Raw genomic sequence first — 20,314 nt, 5'->3', positions numbered from 1 at the left:
GTAAAAATTCAAAATTTAATTTGAGGCGATTAAAAATTTAGAGACTAATTTAAAGTTTGATACAATTTAAAAGCCATTTTGGGATTTAATTAAATTTTTGAGTAAGCAGTTTATCAACGTTTTTCTTTCTTTTAAATATACTCTGTTAACAATAACAATTGAAATCTTTAATTTTTGATGATCTACTATTTTATGGTGAATGGCATTTAATTTATTTTACAAACATAAAGTAAAATTTAAACTTTTGATATTTATTTAAGTGAATGAATAAATTGATTACTTGATCATTCCAAAATAATTATGTTATCTAATTATTGATTAAAGAAGAAGTCATCCTAACTTTTTAACAATTTTACATATTCAACCTTCTTTTTGTTTCGCATTTCACAATTATCGCAAGTCCCAACCCAGACTAAATCTTTTAGCCAGTAATTGCATTTATTAAATTTAAACAACCGAATCAAGGGTTCACGTCGACATGTGATTCCATTTTGTCGTCGCCAGGAGTGATGTCTTTTGCAGGCCAAGTTGTCAATAAAATTAAAGGGCATTGGCCATCACTAATGATTTGAGTTTAATTTTAATTATTAATATTATAAAATATTTTATATCATTATTTAATTTTAATGATATTATATTATATAACTAAATATATATATATAAAATTTTTTATACTAATATTGTATTAAAATTAATAAAATATTTTTTATTATAAATTTAATTTTCATGTGCTGTCAATGTAATAAATTAGTTTTACATGTGTATTCAATTATATAATACCACATTAGTAAAAATAACTATCTTTTATATTAATTGCGTAAATAGTCATGTAAAAAAACAAATATAATTGTGTATAAAATATTTTTACACTGTGAGTGTATTAAAATTAAACTCTTTTTATTATTTATAAAGTTTTGCTAATATATATTTTAAGAATACATTTTAAAATACTATAAAGGTTTTTTTTAAAAGATATTTTTATACTTTTAATGCATTAAATACATAAAAAACTTAAAGTTATTTATTATTATATTTTTAAAATAAATATTCAGATAATTTGTTTGTTAATTAGTTATCGTTAGACGCTTTGTCAATAAGTTATCGTTGGACATATGACGTTATTAATTAATACTATTATGCTGCCGAACATGCTAAATGAGATGAATCTGTACATATGTTATGGTTTAGTTCACTAACAACTAATTAGCTATATATACTTCCATTACTTCTTATTTAATTATTTTATTATAAAATATTTTAAATATATATTAAAATTAACTATCAAAATTAGTTATTAGTATAAATTATACATATATTTATACATAAATATATAATAACTAATTTTAGTGTGCACATAGTACTTTTATTTCGTTATATATATATATATATATATATATATATATATATATATATATATATAAACTAAATTATTATTATAACATTTAAGGAGTAAAACCAAATTTAAAACTAAACGTTCTTGAATATAAAAAATTAAAAAGCATCAAAACTAACGTTCACAATGTAGAGACTCCCGATACTGCCAAGGCTTTTCTATCTTAATTATTCAGCCACCACTATATAATATTGTTTCCTTTTTCCCTGTACATTATATATACATCCGAACTCTCCTACCTCATTGATCTCATACAGTTAGCAAACCAATTAGGGAATAAGGTGAAAAATTTATTATATGGAAGTGAGCAACAAATACGTTGTGGTAAAGCATCATATTCAAGATGCACCAGAAGAGTCTGATTTTGAGATCAAAATTAGGGCTTTGATACTTTCAGTTGATTCAGGATCCAATGATGTAATTGTGAAGAATCTGTATATCTCTATTGATCCATATCAGATAAACCGCATGAAGAGCAACGACCCTTCGCAAACTTCTATAAGCTTTGCTGCTCCCATAACGCCAGGCGAGGTACGTATATATATTTGCCATATTGCCACTGATTCTCAATTTGATATTTTGACGCTATAAGAAAAACGTTGAGTACTATTTAATTTATCGTCATAAAAATAAATAAAATTTGATGGTAAATTAATTACTATAAAAAAGAATTTGACAGTATAAACCTTACCGATAATCATTTGTCATTAGATTTTTTCGTCTGACAATAATTTTTGTCGAATTCTGCGATTGATTACCTGCCGAAAAAAACATTTGGTTATCGCCGGATTTTTCCGACGATAATGTTAGCTCCACAATATTTTGTTTCTCGCGCTATTACTGTCGGATTATTCCCTTGGTAAATCCGACGGTAATCTTAATTTTTTTTAATATTGAGACGCAATTTTTTAATTTTATTTTTAATTTTTTATTTAAATTTATTTTTCATACAATTAGTGGTCAACTTACAAATAATAGAAACTATATATGTAATATTAAATATCAAATATTTAAATAAATTAAAGACAAATAGATCAAATAAATACAATGAAATAGTGAACACAAAGCCATAATCACTAAAGATCTTGGTAGTTGTCGTCGTCGTCGTTCCCATGGTCCTGTTGAGGCGAAAGAAAAGGCGGTGATGTTTGTGTCCCACCAACAGCACGCTGCCACCAGCAGGGTTGATGCTAGCAGCGCGCATTTGAGTCTGGTGCACCTCCATCTGAGCCTCCATCCGCTGAAGCCGCTCTAGCTGTTCCCACCACTCCAACCTGAGGTCATCCATGGCACACATGTGAAGATCTCCTTATACCTCTCTCGAGTCTCGGTCAGCTTCTGAGCCTATTCGTGGAGGCTGCGGGTGAGCTCCTACACCTGTAGTCTCAAATCAATGCCTTTCTTTGCTGAGGCAGACGATGGGCTCAACGTAGAGGTGCGGAGGGTACTGGCGAAGAACGACCCCAACCCGTATACATAGTTCTTGTATGGCCACTGAGGGTCTCACGCCAAATCGCATCAGGATCGACAACTGAAGCAGCAGAGTCATTGGCGTTCTCGCTATTTTGCTGAGATTGGTGAGTCACAGCCTCTACTCTCTGCGTATAGGACTCTTGTGTAACATATGTTATTATGATTAGGACGACAACTGTACAATTAATCTTTAATTTTATATCACAAGATCATATGTTTACTCACATAATGTCCTAAGACCACTTATCAGCAAATTTCTCTTTGTTATCCTTCAACATGTGGGTGTACTTGAAGGTCTCCGCCAACGTTCCATCGCAATCCAACAACTTTCGACTACACATGTTGCATTGAAACAAATTATTAGGATGCATACTAATGATATGTCAAAGAATATAACTAAGTTAATATCAAAATTAGAGAAGCCACATACTAGCCTGACCTTAGTCTTTATGAAAGTCGCTGAGCCTCCAGTATACTTGGACGACCTGGCCGATGCCCTGTTAGCTTTTTTTGTGAGACGCCGATGCCTGAACTCCTTATCAGTCTCCCAATGAACATACAAAGCCTTCTTGATTTCCCAGCGGAGCCAAGAAGTGAGGTAGTCGTGCCGCTTATGTACATCCTCCAACATCTATTGCAGCCGCATACCCATACGATGGTCGTATATCTTCTTGATGATGAGATCGTGCTCTTTGTCCCATATAAAATTCAGCTGCACAAAGTAAATTTAAAATTAGTTAATCAAAATATATCGTATTAAACAAATAGAAGATATAAACTAGCTAAGAAGGTTTGACTATATTAAGTTCTAAACCCTAAACACTTCTGAAACCATCACTCTCTAATCTTAGAGGAGATCTTCTTGTAGCTCGGCTATGGATGGTCGTACATCAGCTTGAAGACGTTGGTTATCTCCTGAGTACATGCATTGTTACATTGTTAGCGCAAACCTATCAACAATTCACAAACAAACTAATATGGCAATATAAATTAAAATTTTAGAAGCAAATAACCATAATATATAGAGATTCTTTTAGAAATTTCGGCAGAGTTTCATCTATAACTGGAATGCGCCACAAACTCTATCTATCAATGATTAACTTAAACAACACTAAATGTCAACCATCAATGAACAACAGGCAATAACCAAGATGCAACCTCCATAAATGCATTAAATCCATTAGACTAAAATTAATAATCAAACACTTTCAGCAATTCAATCATCAGGATATATCAAACATTTTCAACAATTCAAACCTACAACCCTAAATCTACTAAAACTAGAATCAACTATCAAGAATCACTAATCACGATATATCAAATACTTTCAGTAGTTCAAACCTACAACCCTAAATCCACTAAACTAGAATCAATAATCAGACACTTTCAACATATAGAAGACTTAAAGTAGTACTTACATCGTTCCGCCATCAGGCCAAATCTTCAAGCGTATGATGGGAGGTAGTGGAGGGACATCAACTGGCTCACTTTCGTGAGAGGATTCCGAGACTGCGGCATCCGTCGCTGGAGGCGGCGTCACTGAGTCATTGAGCTGCTGACCGGATGGAGGCGGTATCGTCGCCGTAGACGCATGACGTAGTTGGAGTTAGGGACCATGATGAACGGCTGGTCCGATGCACCTGCAACTTGTGACGTTCCCGGGGTAGTCAGAGTAGAGGGTGAGGATCCAGAATTCCCAGCGGTATTGGCAGAAACTCTCTCTACCACGACCACAACCATGATCCGCAACACCACTACCTGTCGTCATGTCTGCAAAGAGTATACCAATTAAAAATGTGCTAAACATATTCACAACATCATTCAAAATCCTTAATCAAAATAAACTATGTTAAACTTAGTTCAGAAATCAAACAAAGAGAACGAAATAAAAAATAATCAGCACAAATCAACAATAATCAGAAGTTCAGAAGAGCAAATCAACCTTATAAATTATACTAACTAGTTCAGTACCCTAACTTCAGAATTTTAGAAAAATAAAAATTCAAAACAAGTTCAGTATCTTAAGTTTAGAACTAAATAAGGAACAGAAATCAGAATATATTCTAATTAAAATTGAAACTAAACAAGTTCAATACCTTAAGTTTAGAAGTTTAGAAACCCTAAGTTCAGAACTAAATAAGGAACACAAATCCGCTAATGTTCTAATTAAAATTGAAACTACACAAGTTCAGTACCCTAAGTTCAGAATTTTAGAAAACCATAAGTTCAAAATAAGTTCAATATTCTAAATTCAGAACTAAATAAGCAACAAAAATTAAAATATGTTCTAATTAAAATTGAAACTAAACAAATTCAGTACCGTAAGTTTAGAATTTTAGAAAATTCTAAGTTCAAAACAAGTTTAATACCCTAAGTTCAGAACTAATAAGGAATACAAATCCGCCAATGTTCTAATTAAAATTGAAACTACACAAGTTCAATATCCTAAGTTTAGAATTTTAGAAAATTATAGGTTCAAAACAAATTCAGTACCCTAAGTTCAGAACTAAATAAGAAACAAAAATCAAACATATTCTAATTAAAATTGAAACTAAACAAGTTCAGTACCCTAAGTTCATAATTTTAAAAAACTCTAAGTCCAAAACAAGTTCAGTATCCTAAGTTCAGAACTAAATAAGGAACACAAATCTGCCAATGATCTAATTAAAACTAAAACTACACAAGTTCAATATCCTGAGTTCAGAATTTTAAAAAACCATAAGTTCAAAACAAGTTCATTACCCTAAGTTCAGAACTAAATAAGGAACATAAATCAGAACATCTTCTAATTAAAATTGAAACTAAACAAGTTCAGTATCCTAAATTCAGAACTAAATAATCAACAATAATCAGAAATCTTAAAACAGCAAATAAATCTAATAAATTATATCAACAAATCAGAATTCCAGAAAATCCTAACATTAGAAATATTACCTGAAAAAGAGGACCAGAAGTGAGAAGAAGAAGAAGCAATGTAGGCAGCGGCAGCAGCGGCAGCAACAGCAGTAAAAACATCGACATTGGTGGCAACGACAGCAGCGGTAGCAGCTCCTTCAGAGTTCGGCAGCTACAACGGTGACAGTGAAGGAGGAGTGGCTCCTGGAAAGGAGGGGCTGCCGGGGATATGAGAAAGGTAGAGAGAGTGGGAGGTGAGAGGGTTAGAGAGAGAGGGGAAAAAAGGGTTTGCACTTCAATTTTACGGCACAATTACCATGAAAAAGTTCTGACAGTAAACTATTGCGGGTCACCAAAATACAGCATTTTATTAAGTGAGTTTACCGTCGAATAAATTCGATGGTAATTCCAACCTTAAAAGATACACCAATTATTACCGGCAAATTTAGGCTTTGTTTGGATATAGGAAAGAAAATAGAAGGAAAGAAAATAAGAGGAAAAAAATGAGAGGAAAGAAAATAGAAAGAAAAGTAGAGTTATTTGTGTGTTGTTTGGATGAAGAGAAAATGAATGAAAAGAAAATAGAGAGAAAAATTTCTTTTGTTTGGATGAGAAGAAAAGTGAGAAGAAAGAAAATCATAATGGTATAAAATTACATTAATGTCCTTATAATAAAATAAACTATAAATATTTTTATTTATTTATGCTTTATTGCATTTTATAAATATTATAAAATATTATAATCTTATAAATTATTTATCTAATACATATATAATGTTTAAATGTAAATATTTATTATAATAATGTATTAAAACTATTAAAATTAAATTTATATTAATAATTATTAATAATAATAGAATTAGGAGTAATATTGTAAATACATCAAAAATAACATTTTCTTTCTAATTTTCTTGCTTTTAATGAATGGAAAATTTTTTTATGAGACCTACACCAAAATTTTTTTTTCTTCCCATTTTCTTTTGTATCCAAACAAAGAAAAATAAAATTTTTCACTCATTTTTCTTTCACCATTTTTTTTCCTCTTATTTTCTCTTAAACCAAACATAGTGTTAGCGTCAAAAACATAAATCTGCCGATAATTATTTAACTTTTTGAATTCGATATTTTTACCACCGATAAGTTTACTACTCTAGGACGTTAAATCTGATAATAAAATCGATGGTATTTAACGTTTTTTGTTTTTTATAGTGTAAAAGCTAAAGTCGATTATCAATCACCATTTGAAAATTGATGTGAGCGTATAGCATGCATATTTCTCAATGTTCTGACTTCTGACAATTGAATTGGTAGCCTTAGAGATTTAATGGTCTGAAGGTCTAATTAAGGTGGACTGAGTAGAATAAGATATATTATTTAGAAAAACATAATTTTTTATTTATTTATTTTAAATCTGTTTTAAAAAATCAATTAATATGTTCTTAGATAGACTTTTTCGGTTCATTAATCATTAGTTGTCAATTAATTTTTTGTTTGAATTATAGATCGGTTTGTTGGTGATCAAATTTTTAATTAACCCGATTAAACTGTTTTAGTCGTTATTATTTAGATTAAATTCTCATTTCGTCCCTAATATTTGAAACATTTTATTATTATTTTAAACATTTTATTTTGTGTTATTTTATTCATCTGGTCTAAATTATTTTTTTAAAATATTATTTTTATTATTATTATATTTTTTCTCTCTTATTATTATTATGTTGCATTTATTTTTAAATTACTACAACAATAAGATAAAATTTTAGTTTTGATATGAGGGCTAAAATAGGATAAAATAAAATATTTTAAATATTAGAAATAAAATTAAATTTAACTCAATTTTTAGGGTCTAAAATAGTATTTTATTCTTTCTTATTTTAATTACGAGTAACAAATTATGAAATTATTGATGATAAAAGAATGTGTCAAAATTTATATTGTAGAAGAACAAAAGTTTGAAATAGTCAAAATTTCTTTTTATTGTCCTTTTTAATATAGTTATTAAGACTTTTAAGTATTGTTCTTGCTGAGGTTGACCGGTGTATAACTCGTCTGTCGGTGAATACTTGTAAGCTCTCCGTCAAGATGAGGTATACATCGGCAATGAGAGAACAAGGGGGTGGGTACCTGCAAAAGACACTCCGACGCTCAAGTCAGTAAGTGTTTAAGAGGTAGTATAAGAATAATTCTATGAATATAGAATGTAAGAGATGAAATGAAAGTTACCATGTGTTATGTTGTGTTTATAATAATTCTATGAATATAGAATGTATTATGTTGCCCCCTGAGATTAGATATAGAAGATTTCTTTTATAGGCATAGAATTGATGAATGATATTCATGTTATGACCGTTTGGTCATTAAGATTGAAATAATGGTCATTAAGTCGGTAATGAAGGTGTCGTTTACAAACAAAGAATAAATGATAATTAACGCCGAGTTATAACTCATAATACACAATAAAGACCGAGTTATAAGGTGACGGATCACAGCCCCAAGCTTTGTCTGCCGATCATATGATCCAGGCTAAGCTTAGAAAATAAAATGAGTTATAATTCTGTTAAAAGATAAGTGAATAATGATATGGTGAGCCCCCAAGCTTAGTCGGGTTATTATGTCGGCACTTATTCAAAAAATAATTGAGTGATAAAAGTCATTCAATCAAGATAGTTGTGTGGGGGATACTTTTCCGCTTAAGAACAATTTTAGCATTTGATTGAATGTGAACTGAAAAGTTCAGAGATAGATATCCATTGACGGAATCGATTGTATGATCCGAGGATATAATGATTAATTGTCTTGGAAATTTTTCCGACCCACAACAACTTATTGATAAATTTCTCTCTCAAAATAATTAGTTATTGAATATTTACAATTTACAATGAAGATCTGACATGAATAAGATAAATTGAGAAAATGAATAGGTATAAAGTCGCAACATATATTGAGTAATATATATTGTAAAAGTAAAATAGTTCAAAGTAAAAAAAAAATATACCTTTACAGTTGATAATTGTAGAGAAGAAGACGACATATATGAATGTCATACATGTCAAATGTGAATATTTGAATTTTGTTTTGTAGAACATGCTTTAATTTGATAATAAAACAATAAGATAACAGTTATTGAATGATACATTTAGCATAATGTTTCTAGCAATTATAGTATGACAAGGGATATTCTTCGTGCAATAATAGTAAATTGCCTGTTTAATTTTCTACATTAAACAAATAGTAACATAAAATTTAATAGTATAAAATGAATAGTGTAACAGTTATATACAATTGATATATAATTAATTTTTGATGGAATCCAATTTTAAGATTTGAACTCATTATTACTGTCATTTAATTATATAAATGAAATCATTAAGCAATAAGAATATAGCACCTAATGAAATAAAAATTCAATTGACATGGTTGTTATATGTCATTATTGTATAAAACATATATTGAGGTTTGAATATAACTAATAAATCAGTAAATATTAGTTACACAAAATATAAATGCAAAAATATATGTGAATAAAATAAATAATGTTATTTGTGTAAGTAGAGAACTTTGAAAAAGTAAGCAAAATTGATAAGTGAGTTTGTGCTCGGATTGATTGAAAATCGAGTTTGTTCTCGGATTGATTGAAAGCCGAATTTGTTTCCGGATTGGTTCATTGATCGATTATGAGATGTGAAATATTATGATACGTAAAACTGAAACAATTTGAATGTATAAAGTACATACTTTATAAAAAGTTACGATAGATTAAAATTTGATAAGAGGTATTAAATAAAATATTAAATAAGATTGTTGAGATTGGTTAAAAAATTTGAATGTAAATCAAGTTTTATGAACCTAAGGGGAGTGGGAATTATTTTACTCGTCCCACGGTGGGCGCCAATTGTTCTTGCTGAGGTTGACCAGTGTATAACTCGTCCGCCGGTGAATACTTGTAAGCTCTCCGTAAATATGAGGTATACATCGGCAATGAGAGAACAAGGGGGTGGGTACCTGCAAAAGACATTCCGACGCTCAAGTCAGTAAGTGTTTAAGAGGTAGTATAAGAATAATTCTATGAATATAGAATGTAAGACATGAAATGAAAGTTATCATGTGTTATGTTGTGTTTATAATAATTCTATGAATATAGAATGTATTATGTTGCCCCCTGAGATTAGATATAGAAGATTTCTTTTATAGGCATAGAATTGATGAATGATATTCATGTTATGACCGTTTGGTCATTAAGATTGAAATGATGGTCATTAAGTCGGTAATGAAGGTGTCGGTTACAAGCAAAGAATAAATGATAATTAACGCCGAGTTATAACTCATAATACACAATAAAGACCGAGTTATAAGGTGATGGATCAAGTATCTTATTTGTTAAAAAATATTAGATGTATATTAAAAATTAGTCACTATATATTATGTAAAAATATAAGTATAGTTTAATTTTTTTTTGGAAAAGGTGCTTATTTTATCTTTGATAAATAAAAAAGCTCATATGTTTCTGTTTGTAATTTTTAAAAGCTAGCAGTGTTTTTAAAAATATTTAGGAGGAATTTTTTAAAATTAACTTGTATTTATTAAAATTAAAAAGTCTAATATAATTTCATATATTAATTAATATCTAAATTTTAAAAATTATTATAATATTTTTAAATTTTAAAAATTATTTTATTAAATATATTTGTTATTATTTGTGTTTATTTAAAATTATTTTTAATTTAATTTATTAATAGATGTTATAATTTTTAAAAAACAAAAAATTTGTTAAGGTAAGTCGAAAATATTCCACTAATTGATGTCCTTAATGTTTGTGTCCTCTCATACCTTGCAACTTTTATACAGGCAATTGATGGTCTTGCTATTGGAAAAGTTCTGGTGGCTTCTGACAACGGTAAATTTCAGAAAGACGATTTGGTTATGGGAGTTTTCACTTGGGCAGAGTACAGTCTCGTTAAGGAAGAGAGCATAATAAAAAAGTTGGAGCCATCTGAATTTCCACTCACTTATCATCTTGGAGTTTTAGGTAATTTTGTCGGTACATTTTTATTAAGTAATTCAAGTTAAGCATAAATAAGAAATCAAAGCACATGGAAGAAGTTGTGTCAATTATTTCAAGACAATCAAAAATGTTCTTGAGACTATTTATTTAACGAAAACAATTACTGAGCAAATTAAACTATTATTTTGTTACACAAAAGATTTAACTTTTTGATAATAATAATATATGTTATGGTGATTACTGATTACGATAATTATTTAATTTTTAATAATATTTAAAAACATTAAATATAATTTTATATTGATATATTAATAATATAAAACTTTTTTATACGTATATCAAATTATATATTGTCATATTTATAAAAATAATTATTTTTTATAATTAATACGTAAATAATTATCCAAAAATATAAATATAATTAAATAATTATGTAGAATAATTTATTATGTTAATATATCAAAATTAAATTTTTAAAATATTTTTTAAGTATTATCAAAATTGTATAACTACCTAAATCTATAATAATAATTATCATCATAAACTTATATATACTTAAAAATTATATTTGTCACACAAAAATATACCAAATATAAAGAGACGTATAGAGAGCCTTGGAAATCAAACTTCGACATTTTGTTACTATGGCAGAAAAATAAAATGCAAACATAAATTTATAAATAGAACTTTGACTATTTTTTTGAACCTTTTAAATAATTCTCGAATATTCTCACAAAAAAATTGAATAATATATAAAAATTATTTATTATTTATAAAAACTATACATAAAAAAATGAGCAAATTTTCCGGGACCTTTCACTATTTTGAGGGTAAAATACTTTTTACCCCTATGTTAAGTGGCATCAATTTATTAGGGCAAATGATAAAATATGGACCCATTCATATATATTAACTGAAAACAAACACCGTTAAAAATAAACTAAACTCTTGTTTCACTAGTTAATCCATTCTAATTAATAACTAAACTCTTAAAGGCTGAAACTGCATTTTGTTAGTCCTTAATATTTAAAAAATAATAAAAATATTAGTCCAAATAATTTAAAATTATTTTATTTAAAATTCATTAATTAATACTAGAATAATTATATAATTTTAGATGTAATAAATATATAATTACAAATGCTATGTTTTATAAAATAATTTTACATATTGTCTCTATAGTATTATCATTTTAGTTATATGTCACTACTGAGGTAAATAGCTAGTAATAAAATGCAAAAGTTTTTCTTATTCCCTTTTCGATAGAATTTTTATTCCATTTGATGATTTTATATTTAAAATTCTCAAATTCATAAAACTATAAATAGAATTTTGTATTCATGTATCATTACAATTCAAATACAGGATTAATAGTATATATGACATATATAATAATAAATTGGGCAAATCACAATAATAAATTAAGGGGAGTAAAATTTTACACGAATTAGCCCAAAACGAAAACTGCTTCATGAATCCACTATTTATATGTAGTTCGAACCAGTTAAATTCGAACTCCATTTCTACATAATTCGAACAAGGTGGATTCAAATTATACACAAACACACGCACACACCAATTCGAATCAGGTGGGTTCGAATTACACACAGTAATTTCTATGCTGTTAAAAAATTAATAATTTATTAAAAAAATTTATTAAAAAATTAATAATTTAAAAATTAAAAAAATATATATTTTATTTCATACATTAAAAAAAAGCTAACAAAATATTTAATTATGAGACTTCTTTAAAATATTTGTGATCTATCAATTCGAATTCCATACAATACTCTTTTGTCCATTTTTAATAGCTCATGAATATTTTTTAATAAATTTTTTTAATAAATTTATTTAAATTATACTACAAAAAATATTTTATCCTATGCAAAATAATTTTTAAAAAATGGCTTAAAAAATATTAGGAGTACTATAAAAATTTGTAATGTTCTAATAACTTAGGTAAATACATGCATGTACTCAAATTTTAAATAAAATACTCTACATAGTCAATAATAATTTAGAAATGAAAGAAAATATTTTATTCCATACAAAACAATTAAAAAATATATTTTATTTTAATACAAAATAATTTTAAAAAAATGGCTTAAAAGATGTTATGAGTACTATAAAAGTTTGTAATATTCTAGTGATTTAGGTAAATACATGATAAAAATATTTTTTCTTTAAGATCTAAATTATTATTGACTATGTAGAGTATTTCTTTAATGTCCTAAGTCATTAGGATATTATAAATTTTTATAGTACTCCTAAATTATATGGTGATTCAAATTATATTCTACATAAAAATTTGTAATATCCTAATGACTTAGGACATTAAAGAAATACTCTACATAGTCAATAATAATTTAGAAATTAAAGAAGAAATATTTTTATCATGTATTTACCTAAATCACTAGAATATTACAAACTTTTATAGTACTCATAACATTTTTTAAGCCATTTTTTTAAAATTATTTTGTATTAGAATAATTTTTTTTAATTGTTTTGTATGGAATAAAATATTTTCTTTCATTTCTAAATTATTATTGACTATGTAGAGTATTTTATTTAAAATTTGAGTACATGCATGTATTTACCTAAGTTATTAGAACATTACAAATTTTTATAGTACTCCTAACATTTTTTAAACCATTTTTTATAAATTATTTTGCATAGGATAAAATATTTTTTGTAGTATAATTTAAATAAATTTATTAAAAAAATTTATTAAAAAATATTCATGAGCTATTAAAAATGGACAAAAGAGTATTGTATGAAATTCGAATTGATAGATCACAAATATTTTAAAGAAGTCTCGTAATTAAATATTTTGTTAGCTTTTTTTTAATGTATGAAATAAAATATATATTTTTAATTTTTTAACAGCATAGGAATTACTGTGTGTGTAATTCGAACCCACCTGGTTCGAATTAGTGTGTGTCGGGTTCGAATTATGTAGAAATAGAGTTCGAATTTAGCTGGTTCGAACTACATATAAACGTGTATTGGTAGATTCATGAAGCAGTTTTTGTTTTGGCTGATTTGTGTAATTTTAGTCTGCCATTGGCTTATATGTGTTTTTTACCCTAATAAATTAGGATAAAATTTATATTTAAATATGTGACTTATCTTAAGAAAGATATAAGTCTAATATATTTTTTTTAATTAACTAGAATAGCAGAAAATAATTTTTTTTAAAAAAATAATTGAATTTAAAATATAAATTAAAAGAAAAGAAAACGTTGATTGAGAGTAAAAAATTAAAATAAGCATTGTGATGTAACATTTTAACCAATAATTAACTTGGCAAACATTTAACATCCATTATTTTCAAAAAACAAAAATATTAATGAAGTATATTGATAAAAATAAAATATTACTATATGCAATTTATTTTTTCTAATGCTACCTTGTGACTTATCCTATGATTAGATTTTCACAATAAACCTATTATTTATTTGAGAGACAATTTTCATAAAAGTTGTTACTTGTATCATATACTTAATTAACAGGACATTTTCTCCTTATTGACTTTATCCACTTCTATTGTTTTTGTAATATTTTAGTTTTTTGAATTATGTTCATTCTTCATAATGAATTAATTAAAATGATTATGATTTAAAACTAAAATTCATAATAAAGAATTAGAAAATAATATTTTAAAAAACTAAGATGTCTAATTTAAAATTTAAAAATATAAAAATATTAGTTTTAATAAATTCTTAACCGATCATGAATAACTCTTAAAGATATAGTTATAACTAGTTCTATATTTATTGAATTTGAATAAGCTTTAGTTATATGAGAACATCAGAAAACTAGTTTTATTCTTTGAATTTAGTATAAAATCAATATCAAATTCAATAATTTTTTTTGGTCTTTTTTTTCACTGATGCTTGTAGGTTTTAATGGATTATCAGCCTACGCGGGATTTTTCGAAGTATGCAAACCGCAAAAGGGTGAAAATGTCTTTGTGTCAGCAGCATGTGGAGCTGTGGGCAATTTAGTTGGTCAATATGCCAAACTATTCGGTTGCAATGTTGTTGGCTGTGCTGGGAGCCAAGACAAGGTCAACTATGCAACACTACAACTATACATTGTACAAGTAGTTTGCCATTATATGAACCCAACATTAGTGTTATTTCAAAAGCCTAATTCATTGTAATTTGTTGTAGGTGACATTACTCAAAGATAAGCTTGGATTTGACGATGCATTTAACTACAAAGAAGAAAAAGATCTAACCTCTATCCTGGCAAGGTTTGTTAGTGATTTGTGATAAATTATTTAGTAAATTATTAGTTTTTTCTGAATATCATAAAAAAATCAAACCATACTTATAGATAGCAGAAAAAATATAATATTTATATTTAAAAACGAAGATAAATATCCTCTATGATAAATAATAAATTGATATAATTCACAATATCTGATTCCGAAAAATCTTAATGAGTAAAAATTGAAACAAATCTAAGTGTTTTTTGTTTCTAAATCTACATACATAGATGTGACAATAAACTACCTTTTCTTCTTTTAATAAATCTGAATACTTTTCAAATATATAAAAAATTTTATGAATATTCTTTTTAAACTTAGAAAATCTATACTACCAAAGCTATAACACCCATAAAAAATTATTACCATTACAAAAGAGGATAAATAAACCACAAAAAAAGTTATATTGATTTAGAATAAAAATCAGAATAATAAAACTAAAATTCAAAAATTCAGATGTAAAATTCAAAACAATAAAAATTAAAAAGGTGGAGAGGAAGAATGAAAAGAAATGGGAGAGGAAAAAAAAGAGAGGCAGAAGGAAGAAGGAAGACGATAACTAGAGAAAAGATGAAGGAAAGAAGGAAAAAGGAGAGAGAGAGAGAGAGAGAGAGAGAGAGAGAGAGAGAGAGAGAGAGAGAGAGAGAGAGAGAGAGAGAGAGAGAGAGAGAGAGAGAGAGAGAACCATTATACTGCTACCAACACAATACCGAGCCTTCCAGCGTTAGGTACTTGGTCTTTGCAAAGGGAGAGAAGAGAGTTTTGTTTAAGGACAGGTAAAGGGAAAAGGTAGGTTTTTTTTAGAGTAAAGTATTATTTTGGTCTCCAACATTTGAATCAAGTCCTAATTTAGTTTCTAACATTTTAAAAGTTTTATTTCAGTCTCAAAAAATTTCAAACATTTTATTTTAGTTCCAAAAAGTTTTAAGCAATTCAATGTTGTCTCACTAGTAAATTTGATATGAACAATTAGCATATTTAAGAGATAATAATGTTTGATTTTAGTACATAAATAAAATTGATCTATCAATGATTACCAACGTAAAAGTTTTTCTTTGATTATGGAACGTTGATGATTGATTGATAGGATTAGGAATTTTATTACAAAAAGGATATTGAAAAGAGAAAGTGTTATAAGAAGGTTTTGATTACATTTCTTTAACATAAGGAAAAAGATATGACTTAACAATAACGTTGTTAACATTTACGTCATTCACTGATTAATTATTCGTGCAAATTTAATGGTAGGATAACACTGAACTCTTTAAAACTTTTTAGGACAAAAATAGGATGTTTGAAATATTAGAAATCAAATTAAAATATGACCAAAATATTGGAGGACCAAAATAGTATTTTACTTTTTCTTAATAAAAGATTCTATGAAGAGTTTTAATAAAAAGAACATGTGATACTATTGTGTATTAAAAATTCTTATGAAGATTAAATTATTATTTTTATTTATAAAATTCAAAACATTGGAAAATTTATTTATAAATGAATAAAATTTATGTTGTACTAATAAAAAATTGATTTCATATAACAAAAATATCTAAATATTAATTTATTTATGAATATATTTATTAACATTTTGAATTTTTATTGGTAAAAATAGTAGTTTAATTATTTATCATTCGTAGATACAAAGGTAATATTTTGTTCATTGACAAGAAAATTTGTTAGTATTTTAAAATTTCATGAATAAAATGCTAGTTTATTTTAAAATTTATTTTATTCTACAACTAACATGCACTTTTTTAGATAATATATATCCACCAAGCTCTTTTTCTCACTTTTTTCATTGTCTGTTTTTGTTTTTTATGCTTGGGTTTCTTTTCTTTATTATCATCATCATCTAAAAAAGTTATTAGTATACCAAAATCAGCCATTAAAATTAGTTACTATATATTTGTATACGAATATAAGGTAAGTTACTTATTTAAATTATATAAATACTAAAATTACTAAATTGTCCTAAAAATAAATCTTCTACCATTCTATCCTCTCACCTTTAATATAAATTATAAAATTTATAAATGTTTTAAACGAAAACGTAAAACTAGCAAAGAACCCACAATTTATTGGCTTTTAAACAAAAACGTAAAACATGTGTAGCATAAATCGTTGGCTTTTATTAGGTTTTAAGGTCTTCAAAAATCTAACCTAAAACACAGAAAAGTATCACGAGTTAGTGGGTTGAAGATATTGCAGCATAAAATTATTTTAAATGTCATGATTTATGAGAATATGATATAAATTCAAGATGATACCCACGATTTAGGAACATAAGGAATCAAAACTCAATCAAAGGCAACGATTTAGTATGTCAATCAGAACATTTTGATGGTATAAATTTGTCAAAGTAATATAGAAGAGTGTAGTAGAGTGAAAAAATAGGTGATAGTTTCTTAGCATTTGTTCATTGTATGGGAGAAATTAAAGAAACTAGATAATCTCTCGGTCCATTATTAATCAAGTTGATGTTAGTTAAAACTTTTTTCTCAATGCTTTTTGGAGTGCTAATAGAGACAATATTAATATTACAATACAGTAAGTTAATCTTAGTTAAAATATTTTCATGTACTCTTTTAATACTAATTGAGATGCAAGTTTTAGTTAAAAATTTTAACAGTGTAATTTAATTTACTTGTTAATATTCCATCCAAATTTGTTAACATTTCATCCAAATTTTAACTAAAACTAACATCTCGGTTAATACTAAAAAGAGTAGATAAAAAATATTTTAACTAAGATTAACTTACTATATTGTAATATTATAAATTATAATTTTTAATATGTCAATTTAATATAGGATTGTAATATTAATATTGTCTTTATATTAGCACTTCAAAAAAGTATTGAGAAAAAAATGTAAACTAAGATCAACTTAATCAATAATAGATTGGTGGATTATTTAATTTCTTTAAAAAAAAATTTTCGCAATGAACAAATGCTAAGAAACTATTATCCATTTTTTCACTCTATTACACTCTTCTATATTATTTTGGCCAATTTATACCGTCAAAATGCTCTAATCCATACACTAAATTATTACCTTTCAACGAATTTGATTCCTGACGTTCCTAAATCGTAGGTATCATCTTAGATTTATATCATATCCTCATAAATCGTGGCATTTAAAATGATTTGTATTTCAGCATCTTCAACCCACTAAATCATAGTATTTTCTTGTATTTTAGTATAGATTTTTGAAGACTTTAAAACCCAATAAAAGCCAACTATTTATGTTATATATTATTTCACGTATTTGCTTAAAAGCCAACAAATCGTGGATTTTTTTTTGTTGGTTTTACATTTTCATTTAAAATATTTATAAATCACACAATTTATATTAACGGTGAGAGGATTTGCTTTTAGGACAATTTAATAATTTTTGTGTTCATATCATTTAAATACGTAAATTACCCAAAAAGAAAACACACATACACACATGCATGTATATATGTTGCTTAACTTATTTTTAATATATATCTTATATTCTAACATATATTTTATACTAGTGGTTGATTTTAGTACACATCTAATTAACATGGTTGATCATCATCACTACCACTACTAATATTATTATTATTGCTGTTGTTGTTGTTAAAATCTAAACCCTAATTTAAATAAAAAACATTTATCATGTCCTGGCCTCTTTTCAATATTTTTAGTTGAATAAAAGTACTTTTAAAGCGTTAGTAATAAAATGGATTTTACTATGTATGTGTTTATGGTAGCTACAGTAACTATGTAAGTGTTATAAAAATTAAAGTCACAATTTTTTTTTTATATTTTGGTAACATTTCTTTTAGTAACACTTTTTAAAAAGTGTTGTTAAATTATAAAAAAAATGTTTAACTCTAATTTTAACATACTTCTTGAAATACTGTAATTACTGTAGCATAGATATACTCGAATGCACCTAGTAATTAATAATCAAACGAACATATATGAAATTGTTTATTCTATTTTTAATTTTAGGTACTTTCCTAATGGAATTGACGTATATTTCGACAATGTTGGGGGAGAAATGCTAGAGGCAGCAATTGCGAATATGAATACATTTGGTAGAGTATCTATTTGTGGAGTAATCTCACAATATACTGATGCAGAAAAGAGATCATCACCAAACATGTTGAATGTTGTGTATAACAGAATCAACATTAGAGGATTTTTGGCTGCAGATTTTATGAATGTTTTTCCAGACTTCATTGCGAAAACATCAGCCTATCTTCAAACTGGAAAGTTGCATGTGATTGAAGACGTGTCATCTGGTGTTGAGAGCATCCCTTCTGCTTTTGTAGGAATCTTCAATGGAAATAATGTTGGAAAGAAAATTGTTAAGGTAGCTGAAGAATAATAAGCAAATAAGTTACAGATGATATTTAATAAAATTTGGTGTAACTAATTTAACCTTTATGAAGGTAAATAGTGTGTAATGATGAGCAAAGTTAATAAAATTAATATTCCTTATTGTCCATTAAATCACCAAATGAAACCATGAAAGCTGATAATACACACAATTTGGTATTTTGAGGTAAAAAAAAGTAGTCACTCAAAAAGATATAATAATAATAATAATAATAATAATAATAATAATAATAATAATTTATTATCTATTTTGACATTAGGATGGTGTAGTAAAATGAATAACACTTTCGAAGTTATCAGATTAAGTTGGAAAAGTTGTATGCACCTATATCAATGATGGATCAGACATGCATACACTTGACTATGCTACATTACCTAACTATATCTTGGCACGTGTAACTCACTCACAATATAATTCATTGTGTTTGAGTCATAATAAACTAACTAGTTTTTAGATTTTAGATAATTTATTATAAAAGAATTACTAAAAACTTACGAAGTAATTAAAAAAAACATGAGTCAAATGAGTCGATGTGTCTAACTCGTTAATTGATGAGCAAAAAATCAATGTATTCAGATATTGGGAAGTGTACCAAATCGTTCAAGTAATACCATTGTGAGTGAATATTATTCCCACGAGAATTAATAGATTGAGACAAGAAACGTCTAATTAAATCTCTAATTAGATTGATCAAACTTTGGCAAGAGGATTGTAGATTTGAATTAGAAGCAAGAACACTGAAGAAGATGACGAGAGAATGCTTTATGAGGTTGGAAGAAAATCAATGGATGAGGAAGTTGAAGGCCTCGAAGATGTTTGATTCTTAAAATACAATGCTTATCCTTTCTTATTTTAACTCATGCAAAAATCTTTTCACAGCAAATAATTTATAATCAAATTCCAGTT

The 20,314-nt window shown here is 26.8% G+C and overlaps 1 protein-coding gene across 1 annotated transcript; it reads left to right on the top strand.

Moving 5' to 3' along the window:
• Window positions 1-1,670: 1,670 nt before the first annotated feature.
• Window positions 1,671-19,396, top strand: LOC107643883 (2-alkenal reductase (NADP(+)-dependent)-like). The gene is made up of 5 exons (XM_016347631.3): window positions 1,671-1,924; window positions 10,607-10,787; window positions 14,666-14,832; window positions 14,939-15,021; window positions 19,018-19,396. Exons 1-5 carry the CDS (start codon window positions 1,691-1,693, stop codon window positions 19,394-19,396), a joined length of 1,044 nt encoding a protein of 347 aa, XP_016203117.1. The 5' UTR covers window positions 1,671-1,690.
• The last annotated feature ends 918 nt before the right edge of the window (window positions 19,397-20,314 follow it).

Source organism: Arachis ipaensis, chromosome B5 (assembly GCF_059453495.1).
Source record: "Arachis ipaensis isolate K30076 ecotype BB chromosome B5, ASM5945349v1, whole genome shotgun sequence".
Taxonomy (NCBI): domain Eukaryota; kingdom Viridiplantae; phylum Streptophyta; class Magnoliopsida; order Fabales; family Fabaceae; genus Arachis; species Arachis ipaensis.
Note: the sequence above shows the minus strand (reverse complement) of the source record. Positions and strands in the feature narration are given on the sequence as shown.

Coding starts and splice junctions, on each gene's coding strand:
- LOC107643883 (XM_016347631.3), top strand. CDS start 1,691: ATGGAAGTGAGCAACAAATACGTTGTGGTAAAGCATCATATTCAAGAT. Junction 1,925..10,606: donor CTCCCATAACGCCAGGCGAG/GTACGTATATAT, acceptor ACTTTTATACAG/GCAATTGATGGTCTTGCTAT. Junction 10,788..14,665: donor TTATCATCTTGGAGTTTTAG/GTAATTTTGTCG, acceptor TGATGCTTGTAG/GTTTTAATGGATTATCAGCC.